The 16,973-nt window shown below is 51.8% G+C and overlaps 1 protein-coding gene across 6 annotated transcripts in view; it reads left to right on the top strand.

The window, feature by feature from the left end:
- Positions 1-16,973, top strand: part of Kazn (kazrin, periplakin interacting protein) — a 383,138-nt gene that overhangs the window by 327,464 nt on the left and 38,701 nt on the right. For 5 of the 6 annotated variants that reach the window (XM_036177421.1, XM_036177420.1, XM_036177423.1 and 2 more), the window contains 5 exons: positions 133-269; positions 4,661-4,831; positions 8,605-8,794; positions 12,345-12,475; positions 16,168-16,218. In XM_036177421.1, the coding sequence (XP_036033314.1) occupies positions 133-269; positions 4,661-4,831; positions 8,605-8,794; positions 12,345-12,475; positions 16,168-16,218 (680 nt within the window). The remainder of the gene's footprint in view (positions 1-132; positions 270-4,660; positions 4,832-8,604; positions 8,795-12,344; positions 12,476-16,167; positions 16,219-16,973) is intronic. The other variant, XM_036177425.1, reaches the window with a different exon arrangement.

The following is a 16,973-nucleotide window of genomic DNA, read 5'->3' as shown; positions in this document are numbered from 1 at the left end:
TGGGACACGCAGTGGGGCGGGGGTCCAGGAAGGACACAGTAGTGGGTGAACCCCATTTTCTCACCTGGCAAAAGGCACCCAGAGGAACAGCTAGGGCATCAGGAGCTGATTGATGCTGTCTCCTGTCTACAGCCATGAAAGCCGACCGGAAGCGCTTAAAGGGAGAGAAGACGGACTTGGTAAGCCAAATGCAGCAGCTGTACGCCACTCTGGAGAGCCGAGAGGAGCAGCTGCGAGACTTCATCCGCAATTACGAGCAGCACCGTAAGGTGAGCGCCTCTCCGGTCCCCTGCCCTCTCCTGCCGCCCCCCCCCCTCCCCCCCGTCCTCCCCACTCAGACATACACAGTCCTCCTCTCCTTTCTTGACCAAGTGTGGTCTCTGCCTTGAATCCCAAAGCACCCTTGGAGACTCTGTTGTGTGCTTCCAATCTGGACACTCCAAGAAAACCAGCCCAGCTCCCAACTGGGCCCTGTGTCCCTAGGTGGACAGGCCTGGATATTGTGGACTTGGGAATCCAGCTGTTTCAGTTCCCTGCTCCTCTGGGCATACCCTTGAACCTCCCATCCACCCTAGAGCCTCAGTTTCCCCTTCTGTGGAAGGGCAGAACTGTTGTGAGGACCGAGATACTGAGCACTCAGCACCCCACTCAGCTATGCATCATCCCTAACACCACCACAGAAGTGTGAGGTGTTAGCCAGGAGCGGTGGGAGACAACATTCTGCCTGCAGAGAGGGAGCTCAGAAGACTGCCCGAGGAGGTGGCACAGAAGTTGGGTTCTAAATCCTTACTTTTTCTCGTGACGAAATGCCTGACCAGCGTTTTCATCCCAGTTTCACGGGAGAGGGGTTTGTTTTGGATCCTTGTTGGAAGATAGAATCCATCCTGGTAGGAGAGAGGTCGTGCGGCTAGCCATGTTGCATCAGCAGTCAGGAAGCAAAGAGAGATGGATGCTTCACTCATGTTCTCTTTTTTATTCAGTTTGGAACTCTAGCTCATAGGATGGTGCTGCCCGTGCTCAGGGTGGGAATTCCCACCTCAGTTAACCCCTTCTAGAAACCTCCTCACAGACCCACCTAGAGAACTATCTCTTAGGTGAGTCTAGATTCTGTCAAATTGACAGTCAAGATTCACCACCCTGGGCTCCGTGGGATGAGGAGGAGTTTGTGGATTGCATGACTGAGGGATTCGGGTCCGCAAAGACTTATGTAGCGTGTGCAGTGTAGATGCCTCCAAGGTGTAAGTCAGGCCCCACTCGGGCCTTTGTGAGCCACTGTGTTGATTGAGGTGTGTTCGCCTACTGTTGTGCAGGTCAGAAAAACTGGGCCAGCAAGATGGCTCAGCGGGTAAAGGCACTTGCTGCCAAGCCTGGTGACCCGAGTTCAGTTCCTGGAACTCACCTGATGTGAGGGGAGAACTGGCTTCTGACCTGTACCGTGTGGGCAGGGCTGCTATTGAGTTCATGGAAACATTCAGTCATATATGTGTTCCCTGTGTGTCACTGTGTCCCCAAGGCCTGGCAAGAACGCCTTGAGGGAAGGACTTATTTAGGCTCACAGTTTCAGACCATCAGGGAGGGGAAGCTGTCAGGGAGTTAATGGCAGTAGGAGTGTAGTGGGGGTGCGGGGACTGTCGGGGAGTTAGTGGCAGTGGCAGCATGGGATGGAGGCACTCACATCATGGCTGACCCGGAAACAGTAGAAAGGCTGGAGGAAAGCACAACAGAAGCCGAGTGCTGTATGTAACAGGAGCAGAGGTAGCAATGGAGCCTTCAGAGGCTCACTTCTAGGGTCCTACTTGAGAGGCCTGCCTGGCCCCACTTCCTGAAGGTGTCACACTCCCCAGAGAGTGCCACCCGCTGGGGAGCAAGCCTGCAGAACAGGATCCTGTGACAGGCATTGCTGATTCATACCTAACAGTTCAGCCTGCAGCTGAACTTGGGACAGTACAGTGGTGGTAGACAGCACGGTGGGTCCAGTCAAGGAGGCCAGGTCTGAGCTGCAGTTAGAGGCCAGATGGCAGAGGCCGGATTGGAATTGACACGATCGTCACATGCCTCCTGGGGACTCTCGCTGTCACTTCCCCGGCATTGCAGATCTCTTCCTCGCTGGTCAAATGGCTCTAAGCTCCAGGTCCAGGTGCCACCTGCCTGCTCTGTGTCCAGCTGCTGCCCCCTGTGTGCCTTCAGGATAGGGAAGCCAGAGGAGTGGCGACTGAATGACCCTGAGTCACTGGCAGCCCAGGCCCACTTTGCAGACAGCAAGATTAAGACGCTTAAGGGTCTGGTGACTGATCCAGATCGATTATTTATTTTTGTGGTGTTCTGGATAAGCTCAGAGCCTCCCTTATGTGGGCTAGGCAGGCTGCCTACCACAGGACTGGCACCTCAGCCCTTACAGGGGGATTCGAGGCAGGCGCTCTACCACCTATTTAGAGATGCTATGTAGAAGCTGAAGCCCTGGTTGTATCTGACAAACATGATTTGCATCTTATATAGGAACCAAATGAACAGTATTGATAGAACTCTGTCTCCCCAGTCACTGGGCTGCAGCTCTCAGCCTCTCATGGCCCACTGGCTTTGGGATCCCCACAGACCCCAACTGGAGCAAGTGGGCACAGCAGGGTCTTGGGCTGCTGACAAACATAGGGATTGGCCTGACCAGAAGATTCTCAGAATTACGACATCCCAGAAAACTGTGCCAGAGACACACGCCCTGTCCCCTGAGTGCAGCCGGGGACTGTCCACAAATCCAGCTGGAGGTGTCCTCATTGCAGGCCAGGCAGCCAGATCAGAGCTAGACACAGGGTAATCCTCTGCTGCCAGCACCTCACCTTCTGTCCCCTGTAGCCTCTCGCCACTGCCCACCTCAGGCCCCTGACCTAGCCTGCAAGGCCTTAATGGTCCTAGCCTTGTCCTGCCCTTGTACGGCCCAGCCACCCATAGCTCCTAGGCCCTGTCAAGTTTCAGATCCCCAGGGAAGGCATTCTATGGGTCTCTTTCCTGCCTCTGTGATCAGCAGTGGGCTGAGGGCGTTTCTCCTCTGAGCCTCAGTTTACCCCTCTGTGAAACAGGAATAAATAATTGGAGTCTCTACCTCATGGGTGAGTGTGAGGTTCAAATACAGGCATGCATGCAGAGCCTGCTGGCCTCTCCCTGGGAACAATGTTATGGAGACCTGGCTCCAATTCTTCAAAATGCCTACAGACCCTTTTCACCTAGCCCAGGGCCCTCATCTGCTCACACCCAGCAGAACAAGCAAAAAGTCAGAGATGAGAAGGCTCCCAAGAGCCCTAGTGGGTCTTTCTCCTAACTCAGGATCACTAGCCAACTCCCGGGGTGGCATTGACCAAGCTCCCAGGGGTGGTCAGCTCTGCTCTGGATCATGCAGATCATGGCTGTGTCTGGAGTGAGGGTCAGGTATGAAGAAGGACTGACTGGAGCAGGCACTAGGTAATCACCTAAGCACGTGATCAAGGAAGGCTTCTTGTAAGAGGAGGTGCACGAAGGGACCCTAGGGAGTGAGAAGCTTTGGGGTTAGGCTTCAGGTCACAGGGACACCTCAGAATGCACACAGGATAGATGGGGAAACTGGAGCCATGCTGACCGGCAAGATTTGCAGAGCCAGGATTTTCTCTAGAATTTTAGCCACTGTTATACTCTGTGGAAGCCATATCCATGAAGAAAAGCTGGTATGCCTTGCCCCCCTGCTCTGACCATCTTGGTTGACCTTCAAGGACAGAGTTATCATGTCAAGAGAGGATGCTGGCCACTCTCCGCTGCTCCCAGCCATGGGGGTGGGGGTGGGGAACACACCCTCAGATCAGCTTTAGATGTGGTGGTTTGGTGGGATGGGTTGAGTTCCCCCAAGGACCACCCTCTTGACAAGAACACAGTTTTGGTACTGCCCCAGCTCAGAGGTCAGGGTCAGCCACAGCTCTTTCTGGAGCCTACCTCACACCTGGCAGGCCCCACCCCCTGGCAGCCATGGTTCATGCAGGAAGCAGAGAGGGGCCTAGGTAGGTGGCAGGAACTCCCTCCCTCATGGGATGTGAAAAGGCAAGCTACTGTGGCCTTGTGGGGTGGCAGCAGGGACCCTGTGGCAGCCCAGATAATGGCCGCTCCAGGAGCCTTCTTGTATCTATTTTGCTCTGACATAATTCAGCGAGGGAGAACAACAGCCCCAGGAGCTGGAAATGTGGAGCTGGCAGAGTGAATGCCTAGCATGTGTGAGGCCCTGGGTTCCATCCCCGGCACCACAGAAACTGGGCCAGCCCTTGGGAATTGGAGGCAGGAGAATCAGAAGTTCAAGATTGTCCTCAACCACAGTTATAGGCAAGCCTGGGCTGCATAGAGACCCTGACTCCAAACACAAAATGCCTCAACTCCTTCCCCCCCAAAAAAAACCTTTCATCTCTACTTTTATCAAATTATACTTCGTTTTCCCCACATGAAGTTGTTTGAAAAAAGTCACATTTCACTCCGCCCCATCTTCCCTGTAGAGACGTGCCTTAGCCAGGTTTACTCCTCGGGAAAGAGCTCTCAAAGGGAGTCCATTCCAGCCATGTGCCGGGCGCTCTCCACCTCCCTGCCCACCCCATGAGCCCTCCACCTTTGTGCCACCCTGCAGCCTGCCCACCCCTCTCTCTCATCCCCATCACAGGAGAGCGAAGACGCCGTCAAAGCACTGGCCAAGGAGAAGGACCTACTGGAACGGGAGAAGTGGGAGCTTCGGCGGCAGGCCAAGGAGGCCACGGACCACGCCGCCGCTCTGCGCTCCCAGCTGGACCTCAAGGACAACCGCATGAAGGAGCTGGAGGCCGAGCTAGCCATGGTGAGCTCACTGTCCACCGGAGTGGCCCTGGCTATTACCAGATCTCTAAGGTTGGCAATTGAGGAGCAACCTGGGCCACCCAAGGCCCCTGGGAAGAAGGCAGTCCTGAGGCTAAGGGAGAGCAGTGGGCTACAGTTCGCTCGTGAGTTGCTGACTTCCTCAAGCCTAGGAGCATGGGGACCCTAGGAAGCCTCAGAGGCCTCACCTGACCACACACTCCCCAAGCAGCTGCTAAAAAGTGGGGAGATGAGAGGATATATTTTGATTCAAAATAATCATAATTACTTGGGGAAATATCTGGGAAGAAATACACAAAAAATAGCAACATCTCTGATTCTAGGATTATAAAAGACAATATCTACCAATCTATATATATTTATATGTATGTATGTAACATATACCTATATGTGTATCAACTATTTATTTATGCAGGGTATTTAAAAGGCTTTTGGCCCAAATGTATTTATAGCAAAATTGTCTTTCTTTTTCTTTTCTTTTTTTTTTAAGAATTATTTATTTATTATGTATACAGCATATATGACTGCAGGCCAGAAGAGGGTTCCAGATCTCATTACAGATGGTTGTGAGCCACCATGTGGTTGCTGGGAATTGAACTCAGGACCTCTGGAAGAGCAGTAGGTGCTCTTAACCACTGAGCCCTCTCTCCAGCCCCCACAATTGTCTTTCTTAGGTCATCAAGTGAAGAAAAGATGGATTTGTTGTTTTTAATAACCTAAAACCATTGATATCCATTGAAATAAGAAGGCATATTTCAAAAAGGCCTGTGGCACATGTGTGGGGATCAGAGCATGTCCAGGGTCTGACTGTATGGTGACTCCTGTTGACTCTTATTTTGTTCTCATTACATTTACATGTGCGTGTGCGTGTGGGGGGGGAGAATCAGAAGACAACCTGTAGGAGTTGGTTCTCTCCTTCTACCATGTGGGTCCTGGGATTGAACTCAGGTCATCAGGCTTGACAGCAAGCCTCTTTACCCAGTGAGCAACCCCCTCCCCCACCCGCTTTGTGTGACTCTTTAGTAGTGGGACATATTGCCCTGCAGGGTGCCATGGTCAGCTAATGCAGTTACAGACCTCGGTTGGGATGTTTGACCTCTTCGGCCTCCATTCTACATAGGGATCCTTGCTTATGCCCTGTAGGGCTTCAGGGAAGGATGTCAACCAAACTCAAGGAAACAGCTACCATGGCATCTGTGTATGGTGACAGCAAGACTGCCCTGAACAAGGCTAGTGCCTTGTGCAATGCTGACTCCTAGTGGTGAGGACGATCCAGACAGGAAGATGGCCTCTACTTGTCTCTTGTTGATACTTCCTGCAGCTCTGAGCAGGGTGGGTAGGAAAGACCCTGTGTGCCCGGATCACCCAAGTTCCTGTGGACAGATAGATGAAGCACATCTTGGTGCTTTGAGCCCTGTCCTCAGTATCTTATGGGTTCCCTGGTGTTCCCTATACTAGGAAACAGCCCCTCTAGCTTCTGTTCCCAACATACTGACACACAGCCTGTTTTGCTCTGACCAAAAACTCTCAGCTCCTCCCCGCTCCCTTCAGACCCTCTGCTGCTGCAGGCTTGGAGCACCATTACAGGAAATACCTTCCTAGAGGTAGAAGGAAGTGCTTTACACAGACCGGTGATGGCCTCATCTCCTTCAGGTGTCCCTCTGACTGCACATCCCCTTCATCACTTGACAGACTTCAGGCTTTGCTGTGGACAGCCCCAGACCTTTCTGCTCTGAGGTCAAGGCTGACACAGGGAGCCCTCTCCCAGAGCACAAACTGCAGAGATTGTAGGCAACAGAGCTGCTCTGCTTAGCAGAAGCACATGGGAATTCTGGGAGGAAGTCGGGACCCACCAGTGTAGTAGGAAGTCAAGGGATGCTCATGTCGGAGCAGCAGAGGTCAAGCCCAGCTCTATCTGGACTTGGGTCGTGTGAGCTTATTCATCCAGCTTAGAAATCCCCAAGAGCTCAATGCTCCAGGTTCGGGGTACTCAAGGGATGATGCAGGCACAGAGAAGAAAAGTGGGGGAGCAGTCAGAGTTCAAGAGGAGCTCTCAGTATGTAGTGGAAGTGATTAGTCAGACATGCTGTGTCGACTGCTGGTGGAAGATGGTCCACGCAGCCTGAGTGAGCACATGCCTGCCTCCTCTGCAGCTTACTTCTGCCCAGATAGTTTCTGTCTTTCTCTTCTCTGGAAATCTTCTCTGGAATCTCAGAGAGTTCAAGACCTGCATGGACAGTGTGAGAGGTTCTTGGATCTAGTGCTAAGAGATCTAGACACAGGAGCCCTAAAGGATCTCTCACTTGTCAGGTAGTGATGCTCTACTCCACACAGAGGGTCCACTCCTGACCCAGCCAGAGGTGAGGTCCTTCACCTGGGGGAGAAAGCAAGTGGGAAAATGAGAAGGCATCATGCCTGGGCCTCTTCTTGTGTTGCCCCGAAAGGCTGATGATTCTGCATTTGGTGTATGTGCCTGGGATATTTGCAGAAAGGGAAAGCATGTGAGTTCGAGACCAGCCTGGTCTACAGAACGAGATCCAGGACAGGCACCAAAACTAGACAGAGAAACTCTGTCTTGAAAAAACAAAAAGGGGCGGGAGGGGGGAGCATGATGGGCCTTTCCCTGTCTCTTTCCCTTCCTCATTAGCCTTCCTGGCCTGCGGGATCCTGGAGAGCTGTCATAGAAAACGACTAACTGAAAGAGTATGCATAATTCCACGTCTAATGCATGCTCCTTTTCTTACCCAAGAAACGTAAGATCCTGTCTAATAAAAATCCCACTTACCTGGGTGGAGTAGGGAGATCACTCCAAGCTAAGAGGTCTCTGAGGCAGGACAGAGAGAAGACCTATGACCTTTGCAGAGGCAATCTCGCTACCCCCAACCCCACATGTAGTACCATGATTGTGGCAGTACCCCCAGTATGGGCCTTGTCCCTTGGAGCCCAGATTATACCAGCCTTCCACCAGCTCACCTCTTCTGAACTAATATTTATCGTGTGTGTTCTGCATGGCGGCCCACCTTTTCTGTTGCCGACAGATGCTGGATAAGTGTGGTGTGGCTGTCCTGTGCATCATCGGGTGTTTAGCTGCTTTCCTGACAGTCTCAGGGCTGGCTTCTCTGCCCATGACCTTCACTTCTCCCAAACTCAATCTCAGACCCGCATTTTACAAGCTTTACCCAAGAACACACCCCCTACCCCATGTCCTTAGGCCCATCAGAATCCCAGCTGGGAACGGGGTGGCTCTCTTGACAAGATGCTTGCACCTCAAGCATGAGGACTGGAGTTCAGTTCTTTAGAACACGTGTTAAATGGTGGAGATGGGATCCCTGGGACTTGCTAGCCAGCCTCAGTGAGAGACTGTGTTTCAAAAAAACAAGGCTCCTGCGAAACAACACCTAACATTGACCTGCAACCGGCACACACATGCATACACATGCACCCACCAAGAATCCTCGCTTGTCCTTGGAGAACCCAGAAGTGATGAGTGTGTGCTTGCTTCCTTCTCCCCGATACAGGGAGTGGGGAGGCAGGGAGTCTCACTTTGTTCTTAATGACAGCTGAAGGTGAGACTCTGGTGAGTGTGGGTGGGACCTATATTGCAGGCACATGGCGTGCACCACACGGCCGGTGGCTCACTGGTGTGGAAGTGGAATTCTTGGCTTTCTTACCATGGTGGTAAGAAGTGCCAGGCAACTGCATGAGAGGTCCCCTCTGCTTACATGTTCTTCTTCCTGTCTTCCGCTTCTGCTGCAGGCCAAGCAGTCCTTAGCCACACTGACCAAGGATGTTCCCAAGCGGCATTCACTGGCCATGCCTGGCGAGACGGTGCTCAATGGTAACCAGGAGTGGGTGGTTCAGGCTGACCTCCCGTTGACTGCCGCCATCCGTCAGAGCCAGCAGACGCTCTACCACTCCCACCCTCCCCACCCTGCAGACCGGCAAGGTGAGTCCTGCCCAGCCCGGTCCAGCAATAAGGGAGGTCCCTGGGCCCAGTGGGAAAGGCGGCTCTTAGGTCACACCTTATCAGCCTGGGGCATCACAGGACACTCTCCTAACTCAGCCCACTAAGAGATGGGTGTCAGGTATAGCTGGGTCCAGAGGTTCAACTGTGCCTCAGGAGATGTAAAACTAATTACCCTGATTGGCCAGCCTGGGTAACATGGCCAGCCCTGAACGAATCACAGTGTCTAGGAGACCCAGTGCTCTGATTAGTCGGTCTGGGTCACCCAGGCATCCTTCATCAGGGGAGGGTACTGAGCTCCTTGACTGACCGCCATAGCTAGTCCATAGATTATATAGAAAAAGTATAAATGTCACATGCGTTTGCTTCAGCAGAGCAACTGGCATCCATTCCCACTGTCTGTGGTACACACTCCAGTACACACTTCTGCCATCCCATTGTGCCCCTGTGGGAGCCACCTGACTCTCTGGTTCCTCTAGGGGATATAGTAAAACTGACCCTCCAGCTGCTCACACGAGGCCACAGACAATTGCACAGGTCCTGGGCTGCCTATGGATGGAGCGTGTAGGGTAAGGCAGTTAAACCGTAGAGGGAGGGTCACAGGCACAGGTTCACACTGCTGATACAGTACCCTGGCTCCACTGCTTTCAAAGAGATGTGACCTCTGACCTGATACAAGAGTCATCTGTTCCTTTGGTATGAGGGATGCTGGATTCTTAATGCACAGTATGTGTTATATGTATGTTTGCTGATCCCTCCCCCCACCCCAGGACTGCCAGAAAGGTAAAGTGTACAGAATTCTCAAGTCAGGGCCTTGGTAAATATTAGCTGCCCCTTCCTGTCAGCGCTGACAGGGGATACACAGGGCTTCAGGCCCCCTTCTGTAAACAGACTCTGAGCCTGCCTCCACTGAATAGAGACAACAGCTGCTCTTTGCTGACCCAAGCAAGAATACCCCTGTGTCCCACACGCCCACCCACTCCACCTGCCCCCCATCCCACCCCACCCCCAATGCCCTGGGGGATACTGCAGGCTTTTGAAGCTAGGTCAGAACTGAAGGCCTTATCAAACATAAGTTCAGCTCTGCCCGTAGGCAGGGATGCTGACCCTGGTCAGGGGTAGCTACCTGGTCAGTCCCAAGATCCAGGTGTATAGGTGGCCCTCTAGCCTCTGGTCCGCCTTGGTGGCAGGAGGCAGAGGAGCTGTTGAAGGTGGGAGGTCAGTGTATGCAACAATTTAGGAATTAATGGAATGGTGGTGCTTCGGATCACTGCTCCTGCGCCTCCAGGCCTTGCCTTGGTGGGGCTGACTAGGAGGTGTGGTTAGCTGGGCCACGGGGTCCACCCTCGGGGCCTTCCTCCTCCGCTACCCTCTCCGTTCCTGCAGCCCCCTTGGAGCTTTTGATTAAACATGTCTTCTCAGACGCTTCCAGGCCCTCTCTCTGGCCTTGCCCGCCGCTAGCCTGTGCTTCTGTAACTCGCTATCTACCTGATGGGGTCACCCACCTCCACACCAGGCCATCGCTGGGAAGGCATTTGGCGCATGGCTCCTTTCCCCTTTCCTGCTGCGCACACCACAGTAGGTGTGCATCTCACACCACTACTCTGCAGAGGGGCTTGTCACCAGCATTGTTACGGTCTGTTTTGTGTTGCTGGGGTGAGCTCCATGACAGAAGAAACTCGGAGAGGAAAGGGTTGTTCCATCTGAGAGCATACAGCTTCATGTAGAGCAGTCAGAACAGGAACTCAAGGCAGGAACCTGGAGGCAGAGACCATGGAGGGGTGCTGCTCCCTGGCTTGCTCCTCATGGCTTGCTCAGGTTGCTTCCTTATTACCACCCAGCCCAGGGGTGGCACCACCCACAGTGATCCAGGCCCTTCCATATCAACCATCAGTCAAAAAAAAATGCCCCTACACACACACACACACACACACACACACACACACACACACACTTGCCTACAGTCCATCTGAAAGAGGCAATTTCTCAATTGAGACTCTCTTCTCAGATGACTCTAGCTTGTGTCAAGTTGGCATAAAAAAACAACCAGCACAGGCACCTCCATGGTTCAGATAATTGAATTGGCTCGGAGAGGGTGAGAAGCATGCCCAGGACTGTACAACCTCTAAAAGAACTCACCTAGATTAGAACTGATTCAGAGCCACCAACCAGCAGCTTCCCCATTGGGCCACACAGTCATTGGTGACAAGGACTGTCTGTCAGAAATGCTTGCATAGAGTGGATGCCCAGGTAATAATGTTCCCTCTGTGTGGTACTGGCACTGACGTGGGAGAGATCTGCAGTAGGACCCAGTGGTCTTCTTAGCTATGACTTCTGGGCAAGACCTTTGAGTCCACCACAGTTTATTAAGTGCCTCCAAAGAGCCAGACACTGAAAGCCCAGGGAGCGAATGCATATAAGGACCACATGGTCTACTCGGCGCCAGACAGACAATGCATGTGTAAATAAAGTCCGGCAATAAGACCGGCAAAGGGAACTGGGAGTGACTCACTTGGTAAAGTTCTGGCTGCAGAAGTATGAGGATATGAGTTCAGTCCACAGAAGGTAAGAAGCTGGGCATGGCAGTGTGCACCAGTAATCCCAACCCTAAGGAAGCAAAACCTGAGGGGTCCCAGGGTTCACTGGCCAGCCAGTCTAGGTGATTCAGTGAGCTGTATGTTCCATGAGAGAGCCTGTCTCCAAAAATAAGGTAGAGAGGGCTGGAGGATGGCTCAGCATCTAAAATCAACAGCTGTTCTTGCAGAGAACCTGGGTTCAGTTCCCAGCATCCACACAGAGGCTCACAACCTGTGACTCCAGTTCCACGGGGTTGACGCCCTCTTCTGGCCCCCAAGGGTACTGCACAGACATGGTATACACACACACACACACACACACACACACACACACACACACACACACACACACACACAAATAAAAGTGAATTTTAAAAAGGGAGAGTGGTAGAGAAAGACATCTGTCAATCTTTGTCCTCCACATGCGTGCTCAAGTGTCTCAGGGAGTGAGTGAGCCCTGGCTGCTGAAGTACACAGGGTTTACACACACCAGGCTTTAGGTCAGGAGGAGGAGTGTATTCTGGCTTCACTGTGAGGAGAGGAGGCAGGGAGGCCACCCTGGTCTTCAAGGGAACAGATGACAGTTGCCATGGGCTAGGAGAGTAGATGGACTTGGCTGTGTTTCACAGACACTTGGGGAAAGAAAGGAGTTGGCAGTGGCCTGGGGAGTTCTTGTCTGGAACTCTGCTATTGAGCTATGGTTAGGGCTACATAGCCATTCAGGTGAGACTTTGTAGACCCTCACCTCCCTCAGGTGAGGAGGGGCTGAGCTGGATCAAAAGGAAGGGGGAGGGTCTCCCCATCAGCCACCCCAAGAACAAGCAGGTCTGTGGTGCAGAAGGGAAGAGCTGGCACCACACTCACCTTCGCTCTGACTCAGCATTGTTGTCCATATAATGGGTGTACCGGGTTGTCTTTCCTGTGTCGCTCATTCACTAGCTGTCCCTGTTTTCCAGCGGTCAGGGTGAGCCCCTGCCACTCAAGGCAGCCTTCCGTCATCTCCGATGCATCTGCTGCTGAAGGTGACCGGTCATCGACACCGAGCGACATCAACTCCCCACGACACCGGACACACTCCCTCTGCAACGTAAGGCCAGCAGCAGCAGGGCCTGGGCACTTGGGCCCTGCCCAGAAAAGGCGGGGCCATGGGGTGGGATAAAGATGTGCCCGCTCTTTCCTCTCGTCCACCCAGGGAACGCTGTGGCGAAGGCATTTCCCGTTCTGTTCTTTCCTTTTGCGAGAAGCAGTGGATGTGGGGAGAGAAAGAAATGAGGCCTGTTTCCTCCTGTGTCCGGGAGGGTGAGGAGGGTCTGCGCAGCCTGGAACCCCGCCCGGTGCACCCCATCTTGGGCCCTCTCTGGGACCTTGGGCCTGACTACAGGACCACCTGTCCCCTGTAGCACCCGCTCTCATCTTTCACCCTGGAATGAAACAGATGGCTGTTTTAATTTTAAGATTCCAGTAGTTGGGGACGTGTTTATCCTCTGCAGAGAGGTCCTGTGAATTTGTCTTACTCTTTTAGTCAAAAAAAAATTTTTTTTAATTCAGTGCTGACCCCAGCAGCTAAGAGGCATGAGTCCTCCAGGTGGGCTCTCTTTTCATTTACAATAACAGAATAGTTATATAACTGAGGCTGGGAAACTGACAAAGAAGTGGTTCCTGCTAGGCTCTACTTGTAAAGGTGCCATTACTGCCCACATCAGCACACTGGGAACTAGGTTTCCAATACAACAAACCTTTGGAAGACACTCTGAAACCATAACCACCCCACTGCAGGCTCCCATGCCGATGGCCCCAGCATCAGTGGATGGCTGAATACCATGTCAGCCTCAGAGGCACGGAAGGTCAGAGGTGGGAACCACTTGGAATTTTTGTCCCATAAACATAGTTATAACCCAGAGGGCTTCCCTACCATGTCCTAATGACAGAGATACCACACCAAAGTATCTTCAGATGCCTAAGAAGGCTTTTTCCTTCTTTCTGTTTATTTATTTATTTTTATTTTATATGCATGAGTGTTCTGCCTGCATGTGTGTGCCAGTATACCACCATGTGTGTGCATGGTCCCATGGAGGCCAGGAGAGGGCATCAGATTCCCCTGGTACTAGAGTTCCAGGTGGTTTGTGAGCAACCATGTGGGTGCCAGGAACTGAACCCAGGTCCTCTGCAAGAGTAGCAAGTGCCCTTAACCACTGAGCCATCTCACCAGTCCCAGGAGGCATTTTTAGAAACTCAAGTTAATATTGCTTTATTAACCAACAGAACTTGCTGACTATGTGATTATTTGTTTAGGATACTCAGGAGAGGGACATGCTATGAGAACCTATAAACAAGTCCATAAGGTTATAAAAAACAGCAACTTTCCTGGGTACAAGTGAGGGGACCCTTTTCCCCCATCCACAGTAAGCATGAAAAGTGCTTATTATTAAAGTGATTGTGACTACAGGGCTGAGGAGATGGCTCAGTTGTTGAGCAAACACGGAGAGCGGAGTGTAGTCCTCAGAATCCACATAAAGAGGCCAGGCGCAGTGGTGTGCACTTGTAATCCCAACACTGAGGAGGTAGAGACAGGAGGATCCCTCGGCCTTCCTGGCCAGCCAGCCCTGTTACTCAGTGAGCTCAGGCCAGTGAAAGACCCTGTCTCAGAATACAGTGAGTGGCTCCTGAGGAATGACACTAAGGTTGGCCTCTGGGCTACATGCACACTCACATACTCACATAAACCCACATGTGTATACACACATACATAAAATTGCTAAGACTAAGCTTGAAAGGGTCATCCCAGCCTGCTTGGGTGGCCTTGGGATTACTGGCCCAGGGGCTACACATTGTCCATGGCAGGGCTAGGGTCCCTTTTCCAGAGGCTGTGACAAAGTAGTATGACTTCTCTTGTCTACAGTCATGGGGATGAGGCTAGCAGACCAAGAGAGCAAGGAGGACCACTCCAAGGTCTCTGTCATCCATTCTTCAATTGAAAGGATCATAGTGGACAGTGCCCTACCCCTACCTCACAGGTCTCCAAAGATTCTCAGTCTTTAGCAGACACTCTTTGGCAGATGTGCACACCCTCAAACAGGAGCACCTTCCTAAGGGCCATGCCGACCTTCTCCTGGCGACCTCAGGGACAGAAATACTGCCGACAGTCCCACCCTCAGGAGGACTTACGGCTCCCAGAACTGCATTTGACACAGGCCAGCCTCTTCCCAGCCTCAGCACATACCTGCTGCCTGAGGCATCTTATATATATTTAGAAAAGACACTACTTCACAAAGGAGCTGTCACAGCTGCCTGCAGAGTGGGTTTTGTTTGCAAACCTTGAGTCTAGACCACAGTTTGGACTGCCATTTGACAGATCTCTCCAAACCCTCTTCAGTCCCCATCTCAACAGCTGTGCACATAGGTAAGTTAAAAAGCCAGAAAATGGCTCCAGGTAGCGCTCTGTCCTCAGGGATCTGACCTGGTACCAATAAAATCAACACAGACTGGACTAAAGAACACCTCACACTCTGACCACTAAGTAGAGCAAAAATGAGGACTCTATAGGGAAATTGGATGGCTTGTTTGTGGTTTGGTTTGGTTTGGTTTGGTTTGGTTTGGTTTGGTTTTCCAGACAGGGTTTCTCTGTGTAACAGTCCTGGCTGTCCTGGAACTCACTCTGTAGACCAGGCTGGCCTCAAACTCACTGGGATACACCTCCCTCTACCTCCCAAGTGCTGGGATTAAAAGCATGTCTCACCATCACCCGGAGGGGAAATTGGATGTTAAGAGACATTCATTGGTCTGTTTATTTCTTCATGAGGAATTCCATGCCTGCAATTCCAGAAACAACCACCAGGAGTCTCCCTAGTAATGCCTTTTGTAATCTCAATGGGCTGTCAGCTTCCAGGTAGGGCAGAAATGATTCACAGATGTAGTAAAAACTTTTACACATTCTCAGGCTATTACAAGTCCCTTTCCTACCCATTTGGAACATAATTAACGACCCATGGAAATCTCTTACCTACCCACAGGCTATCTGATGTTCCCAAGAAAGAATTTGAAAAGAGTTTGGACCTGTGTGAGCAGGTTCCCAGGCAGTCAGGACCCAGTGTGTACTTGCTGTGACACCCTGCCTGGAAAAAGCAGAGCCAGGAGAAATCAGGCACCCCAAATTTGAGTCCCAACTCTATTTGTTATTAGCTCTATAAGAGATTGTCGGTAGAGCCCTGCTTATACCTACACCCTACTAACAGTTCCTGGCAGCCCCTCCACAAAAGAAGAGAGTTGCTGTGTTGGTTTCAGGGTATTTTAGTGACCATGTGGTCTCCTGAGTCAATTGTTTAATTTGTCGTTATACTTTTTTTTTCTTTTCCTTTTCAGTGAATAGAACATAGGGCTTGCTAGCAAGCATCGCTCACTGATCTCAACTCCCTCCCACTTAGGTGCTTTTTCCATTAAAGTTGATGTCTTTGTTTAAAAAAAAAAAATACTTAATTGAACACATGGACCAATTAAGGCAGGAACTTAAGCCTCAAAGGATTAAGGGTTGAAAGGCCAGAGCATACAGAGCTCATCAGGTCCCTGACTTGATGTCTGATGAGCCCCAGGCCCCATCAGTCAGATCTGTGGAAGTGCCAAGGGTAAGGATCTCCACTGTAGAGGCAGGGCAGCCCTGGAGGAGTTGGTGGCTTCCTTCCAGGGAAGACCCCCCCACCCACACCCTGTCCCCATCCTCATGGGCCACCTGTGCTCTCATGTGTCATGTGTCCACTGCTTCATCTTCTTCTCCTCTGGCTACAGGGCGACAGTCCCGGCCCAGTTCAGAAGAGCCTGCACAGTCCTATTGTACAGGTGGGTATAGCTTCCCCAGCTGCCCTCCCTCCACCCCAGCCTGACCCTCTTCTGTAGATGGATGTTCCTTTGGGTTGCCAGCTCACAAATAACATTATTAATTATGAAAGTTCGGCCTTAGCTTAGGCTTGTTCCTAACTAGTTCTTATAACTTAAATTAACCCATACTTTTTAATTTACGTCCTTTTATGCGGCTCGGTTACCTTTACTCTCTACTGCCCATCCTGCTTCCTCCACATCTGGCTGGCGACCCCACCTTTCTTCCTCTCTGGGTCTTCTCCCTAGAAGTCCCACCTAACCTCCCCCTGCCTAAAAGAATATCTCCCAACACTCTTCCAGCCTCGTTGCTCTGAACCTTCAGTTACCCTGATGCCAGTTTTGAACTCCCAAGGTAGAGAGGAATCGAACCCCTCTGAGTCATAGGGGTGCTGGCACCCGAGCCAGGTTGGCATGCACCCTGCCTGACCTGTAGGCCCGCTGTGCACACCACACATCCTGTATCCTACCACTGTGGTCAGCCTCTTCCCTTGCATCAATGCCTCTGAATTGCCGTTCGCTTCATTCTTTAAAGGTGAACCACAGATAGTGGGCACTTCGGGCCGGCCCCTGGCTGCTGCCAAGTCTACCCCTGTCTTGTCGTCAGTGTGAGAAAGACGCACAGGGAAGAACTTGAGGGCAGCATCTCTCATGTTACAATGTTTCCCGTTTTCTGGCTCTACCCCATCCATCTGCATAGGGTTCCCCTAGAGAACACT

The sequence above is a fragment of the Onychomys torridus genome, chromosome 2, assembly GCF_903995425.1.
Source record: "Onychomys torridus chromosome 2, mOncTor1.1, whole genome shotgun sequence".
Lineage (NCBI taxonomy): Eukaryota > Metazoa > Chordata > Mammalia > Rodentia > Cricetidae > Onychomys > Onychomys torridus.
Note: the sequence above shows the minus strand (reverse complement) of the source record. Positions and strands in the feature narration are given on the sequence as shown.